This window comes from Alternaria conjuncta, assembly GCF_024043145.1.
Source record: "Alternaria conjuncta strain BMP 0040 chromosome Unknown scaffold_9, whole genome shotgun sequence".
In the NCBI taxonomy this organism is placed as follows: Eukaryota; Fungi; Ascomycota; class Dothideomycetes; order Pleosporales; family Pleosporaceae; genus Alternaria; species Alternaria conjuncta.
The window spans coordinates 1,790,462-1,796,461 of record NW_026250098.1 but is presented as its reverse complement, the minus strand read 5'-3'; the positions used below and the strand labels follow the sequence as shown (position 1 = coordinate 1,796,461).

Genomic DNA, 6,000 nt, shown 5'->3' with positions numbered 1-6,000 from the left:
CCATATTGGGTCCGGTGCGACGAGGTGCAGCAGAGGATCGGGCCGTGAGATCGAGACGCTTGTGAAGACGATGTAGAAAAGAGCTATCCAGCCATGCGAAGTCCGTCGAATGAGAAGCGCGTGAATGCTGGCTGCATGGATGAAGATGATTAGCATCCTTTCACAACGCATGGAAGGCTCTTGTGTAAGCCAAGGCCAACGTAGCTGCCGTGCGATTTGGCGACTCTAAGACATCGCACCTTCTGGCGTCCTCCAAGCTTAACACTTGATATAGGCGAAATTGGTAGGATGTTTGCACATTCGGGTTTGATTGCGAGGACGCCGGGGCGCGATCGGTGAATGGGATGCGAGATTGGTAGGCGCGGAGACGTTCACTTCATTGGTGTTCGCTGCCCATAATGACGTCTGGTGTCTGGTGTATCTCTATCCTCATTAGCCTTCCTGGGCGTGCGCATCATCTCTAGCTTCCGTCGGTCCATCTTGTGTCGAGAGGTTCTTCTCTCTTTCCACCTTCCTTGCCTTCATGTCCGCCGTCATCCGGCTCATCCTCGCGCGTATCTCATCCATTCTGACCGCAATATCATGCGTGTTGGGGCTGGGATCCCGACCGTGATCGACGCCGACGGCGAGCTTGTCGCGCATAGGTCGCGGTGTAGGTACGCGGGGCGTGTTCGCGTCATGCTCGGTCTGCGCATCAGCTATAGCAGTTCTAAGGAACCCCGGATTGCTCGTGCCATTGGTCTTTACGGGAAGTTTGCTGTTAGTATAGATTGAAGAGCAGGTACTACGCCGGGTAGTGGCCACGTCATTCAGCGATAGAGAGAGGGCTGAGTCCGAGCGTAGGTGAGCGGGCAACGGGAAGGACGCCCTGGGTATCAGTCTCTTGATGGACTTGGGTGGGACGGGCGGAGCGTGTTCGAGATCAGGTGAGGGGCCCCTGTGCTCGTCGTTTGGGGTTCCCTGGATTTGTATCCGAGTCGCCCGGAGACCGTGGGTTGCGGAAACCGGACGGTGCGACTGAGATGCTGACGCGACTCCGGATGCAGTCTTGCTGTTGCTGGCTGTCGCTTGGCACCATCCCAGGCTTGCTTTCGTCGGCCGGGCATAGCTGGGCGCATTTGTGGTAGACACAGTCGACCTCAAGCTGGCTGTTGCAGGCTGAACATGACCGGAGGCGCTTCCAACGGCCGGAGTTGGCTGGCTCCCGTATTGCACCGAGGCTGGTGAGGGTGATGGCGTAGGTGTAGGCGACTGGCATAACTGCGAGTATCGCGATGTTGGTTGCGAGGCCCGTGGGCTTGCTTGCGATGTGGTCGAACTACGTCGCGGTCGCGACAGTGAGGTGAACAGCCGCTTACTCAGTGAAGGCGAAGTGCGGCGGCATCTAGAGATGGCGCTAGGCAGCGACGTGTTAGTCATACTGGCAGGTGCAGTTGGTCCACCTGGAGTCGCGACTTCCTGCCCAGCATCAAAGCACTTCCCCATGACAAGCTCCACCTGAGCAGCAACATCGTCAAAGTCCAGCGCTTCGAGCACATCCAGCGCTTCCATCTTGTCGTTCAAGGCTGCGCACCACTCATGACTGACCGCGTTCAGAGATTGGGCTATCCTCTTGTTGCGAGCCGCGATGTCCACCCAGTCGCGATAGGACTGAAGTCCTTTCTTCATGTCTACGCAAGCTTTCGCGACGTGCTTCTTGCTTAAAAGGGCACACGGGTCTAGCACCTCAAGTGCAGCAACGTTCGCTGCGTTGTTGGTGATCTTACGCCAGATGACAAGCAGCCTTTGTAGGTCGCATCCGACAGTGAGCAAGTTATTGCTAGCTATCTCAAGCACATCTCGTATGTCGCCGCATATGTTGTTAATGGTGTTGGAGTCCACAAGTAGAGCGAATTGAAATCGTTCGATGCTGTTGATGAGCTCGCTATATGGATCAACAGATAAATCGGGACCCGAGTGCGACTCGATGGCGGTAGAGACCTCCGAGATCCGGGGGCTTGCGGAAGCCGGGATCAGGTCAGGTGTGAGACTTCGCGTATATGTATGGTGAGGAACTCGTGTCAGTGGGCTTCCGAAGTGGGTGGTGATAATGGTTGTTGGGGAGGAGACCATGCCGGCTATAGGAGAGAACGATTCGGTCTCAGGACGCTGTTCTTCCTGCGTGTACTGTGCAGGTATCGGTGAAGCCACAGGGGCAGAGATCAGCAGCTGTGCTCTCACTCTCGTAGAAAGGTTGTTGTCCGACTCGAGCCTCAACGCACTCCCAGTCGCCTCCGCATCCTTTGATCGACCGTCACGGTTGTGGACACGTCCCCAGAGACCCTTCGCCGCGCGCTTGACCCAGGTTTCCTTGACATCGTGGCCGTCCTGACCTTTGCGCGACGCCATGTCAGCATCACTGCCCTTCCAAGTCTTCCCACACGGAAGGAACTTACCTCCTGCGACCGTATTGGCACGTCTGCGCCATCTCCGCAGGCCGCTATTCTCTGCGGCCTCGGGATCCATCCGGCGGGTAACGAACGCGCTGAACGCACCCATTGTGTCTTCGGCGAGCTGGGTATTTGGAAGAGAGAGGATACGCTTGTTGCCGAGATGCAGGATTGATTGCTGGAAGAGGCTTCTCGTATAAGCTTGGTTAGTGGTCGGTACGTGTATGAGATGTGGTGTGAAGCTGTCAGTCGCGCAATATTGCGGGTTGCGCGCATACGAGACCCTCGCCATTGTGGCTCTCGTTACCAGACATTTCGGTGTGGAGAGGCATGACACAGCGGTTTATTGGCTCTGCCCGCTGGTCGCTGGTCAGTTTTACGTATGCTGCGAGGGTCCAGGAAGCCCTCTCGCGGCCAGCGCAATGGCAAATCTACCGGTAATCAGGAGGTTTGTCAGCCTCACGATATTCATTCGAGCGTCTGCCCTGCGCATGTCAGTCTGTCGCAATATGCCGGATGGCACTGGGCATCTGCAGGCTGCGGGCGCTGACAAGCTGCTCGGAGCGACACGGCGCAGCCTGCATTGGGTACCAAAGTATGCACAGCATGGAATGCGACCGCCTCGCCAGAAAAATGGATGGTCATTATGGATTCTTTTATTGTCGCATGCTATCCGAGCCCCTACAAAGCAACCAGTGTAACTCCTAAACGCTCAAACATGTATCCCCATATAACGCTGCCCCGTTGTTCGCGGTCGGCGCCAGCTGCGGGGCGGGTTCGTGACGGTCGTGGAACGAGGGGGAATGCAACATCCATCAAGCACTATTCGCTGTTAAGTTCAGTTACTAGGTGTCTCGCCAGGACGCTGGCGAAGAAGAAAAGACGAGGGGGGAGGATAGGAGGGGTGGTGGTCGAGGCCCGGACTGCACGGCGAGCGGGAACGCGAACAATGTCATTCGAAGGAAGAGGGCAACGATAGTTGTGTTATTGGCTGCGTGATGCCAATTAGCACTCGTCCATGCTCATCTTCTAGAGACACTTGGTCGCCTTCGCTCGCTCGTACAGTCATGTATAGGCTCGATGTAAGCGAAAGGGCGAAGGCAGGGGTCGACTTACTACAAGCTCAAAGTCAAATCGCCGCGGATGCTCGCTTTGAGTTCAATCTCGATCTCCAAATTCGCCTCGAGCGTCAGCTTCAGGCCGTCCTGGTCCTTGAGCTCGCTGCCCTTTTGCTGCGGCTCCATGCGGTAGGGCTGGTTGGGGTCGGTGCCGCGCATGGGGATCTCGCCTCGCATGGCGCGGGCATATGTGACGGGCCCGTCCATGGATGTGCTGTCCGGGCCGATACGCTCGAACATGCCCATCTTCTGGAGATCGCCGTTTGCGTCGGCTTCCTCGAGGGCTTCCAGCGACGTCGTGTGCATGTATTTGCCGTTCTTCTTGTCTTCTTCGATGCGGTTGCGGCGGGCGCGGCGCGACGAGGAGCGCGACCGGGCGGATTGTAGGCCCGCCTCGCGCTTGTCCTGCTTGGCCTTGTTCACAGCCTTCTCCTGCTGCATCGTCGACCGCTCGTGCGGCTGGTTCTCATAGTCGGAGTCCTTGTCGGCCATGTCGTCGGGTATCCTTGCTATCATGCAAGGCCTCGGGCGGTTGGAGGAGGCTGTTCTAGATGGGGATTGTCTGCGTGAAGGGGGTGGAGGATTGCGCAGAGGTGGCGAGGTAACGGCGATGGATGCGAGCAAGATGTGAAGTCAGCAAGGTCGAGCAGCAAGCGGAGCTACTACACGCCTACGCACGCCACGACTGGTACGGGCAGCTCCACTCCAAAAACAAGATTACTCGCAACGGCCTGGTCCTCTGTAGCCCCCAAAGCAAGGACGCCGCCGCCGCAAGCTTGCACCCCTGTCTTTTCATCCGTCGTACCGTCTCACCGTTTCAGGCTCGCTACGGATGACGTCAGGCCCACATCGAGCGACACCAGCCATTGCGTTCCCAATCGGGTTGACAGCCGCTGCGTGACGTATGTCAAGACGATGCATCTGCGCGCGTCTTTGCAAGTCGCCCGACAATTGCACACATGCTGACGACGCGCGCAGCGATGGCGAAGCACAACCAGTCTCGCGCCCACGCGAGTGGCTAGTCCGCCCGCCGATCGCTTAACGCGGACCGTTGATCTCGCGGGCAACGGCTGTGCAATACTCGATCCTGGGCATAATAGTTGTCAAGTTTAGACGCAGGCTCGGATAGCTTACTTCATGCTCAATGAGTTGACGTCGCATGCGCTCTCGGTTATTGGGGTATTATTACAGGGCCTGGTAATAGCACGCGTAGTAGAGACACCCCCTGACGCTCCGATGATCATGACGAAGATGGATGAGATTACAGAAACACCAACGCCATCAGTATGCCAGCGCAATGATTCAGCAATAAATGGTGGTGCAAGTTGTTCATTGTGTCGTATTATACTGCAATACGTATCGTAACACTACATGCAAAACTCCAAACCAAACGCCATTATGATCTCCCAATATAACAATCGATGCGTTTCGTGCATTCATCCTCGGCCATCGTCTAGTTACTGCGCAAAGTTAGCATTTGGCTTCGGTGATAAATGACTGCAGGCTCGACTTACAGCAATCCAAGCGTGAGATCACCGTGGATCTTGGCCTTCAACTGGATCTCAATGTCGAGGTTGAGTTCCAGACGCAGCCTCAGCTGCTCACCTCCGTCCTTTCCACCCTCCTCTTCACCGCCGCCGCCGCCAGTGAGACCTCCGAGGGCCTTGCCAGCGGTGTCTCCAACTTGGTTGACGGCGTTGCCGGCAGTGTTTTGAACCATTTCGCCGGCTCCACCGACTGCATCGCCTCCAGGGACGTTCTCAGTGATGTCGTCTAGCGGACCTCCGCCCTTGCCGCCCTTCTTTTGGCGCTGGCGGTTGCGACGGCCTCCAGATTGGGACACGTCGGATCGCGCATCAGACTCGGCACCGGAGTCTGCGCCCCGTCGGCCACGGCCACGCGACTGGCGGCGTCTCGATTGCGACTTTGACTTTTCTTGTTGGGGTTCGTCGGACTCGTTGTCAGCGTCGCCGCCGTTGGTTTGCTTCTTGGATTCTGCGTCCTCTTGCTCAGCTTTCCCTTCGCCATCGCTTTCGGGGGCAGGAGTGGCGTCAGGAGTGGGCTGCTGTTGAGGCTTCTTTCCGCCCAGCTTCTTCGGCGTCTTCCTTTCGGTTTTCTTACTCGATGATTCCGCACTGCCCTTTGCGCCTACCGAGGCGTTGGCATCCGCGTTTCCCTCTCCGGAGACAGACTGCTTGGTCTCTTCAACGGTGTCCGCCATGGTGCTGTTTGGGTGGTTCTTGTGTGGGTGGGAAGTAGTTAGACGGGTGATGCGTGACGAGCTGAAGGTGCTTCGGAAATTGTTGCGAGTCCAGAGCCGCGGCGCAATTCGTTAATAAGAGAAAAGCGGCCTGGGAACAGGAACCGGTTTGAAGCTTCAAGGTACCTGCTACCCCTGCCGCACTCGAGCCACCCGTCATGCAGTCTGACGCACCATGTGGCACCCACATCCA

At 57.1% G+C, this 6,000-nt stretch overlaps 3 protein-coding genes across 3 annotated transcripts; all 3 read right to left on the bottom strand.

The window, feature by feature from the left end:
- Nucleotides 1-922: 922 nt before the first annotated feature.
- Nucleotides 923-2,743, bottom strand: J4E85_007078 (uncharacterized protein; the record flags this gene model as incomplete). Its single annotated transcript, XM_051471312.1, has 3 exons — nt 923-1,260; nt 1,422-2,607; nt 2,708-2,743. The coding sequence occupies 3 exons, from the start codon at nt 2,741-2,743 to the stop codon at nt 923-925; spliced, it is 1,560 nt and encodes a 519-aa protein (XP_051325522.1).
- An 801-nt stretch (nt 2,744-3,544) lies between these two features.
- On the bottom strand, nt 3,545-4,039 carry J4E85_007077 (uncharacterized protein; the record flags this gene model as incomplete). The annotated part of the gene is made up of 1 exon (XM_051471311.1): nt 3,545-4,039. The coding sequence occupies one exon, from the start codon at nt 4,037-4,039 to the stop codon at nt 3,545-3,547; it is 495 nt and encodes a 164-aa protein (XP_051325521.1).
- A 1,018-nt stretch (nt 4,040-5,057) lies between these two features.
- Nucleotides 5,058-5,768, bottom strand: J4E85_007076 (uncharacterized protein; the record flags this gene model as incomplete). The annotated part of the gene is made up of 1 exon (XM_051471310.1): nt 5,058-5,768. One exon carries the CDS (start codon nt 5,766-5,768, stop codon nt 5,058-5,060), a length of 711 nt encoding a protein of 236 aa, XP_051325520.1.
- Nucleotides 5,769-6,000: the final 232 nt, after the last annotated feature.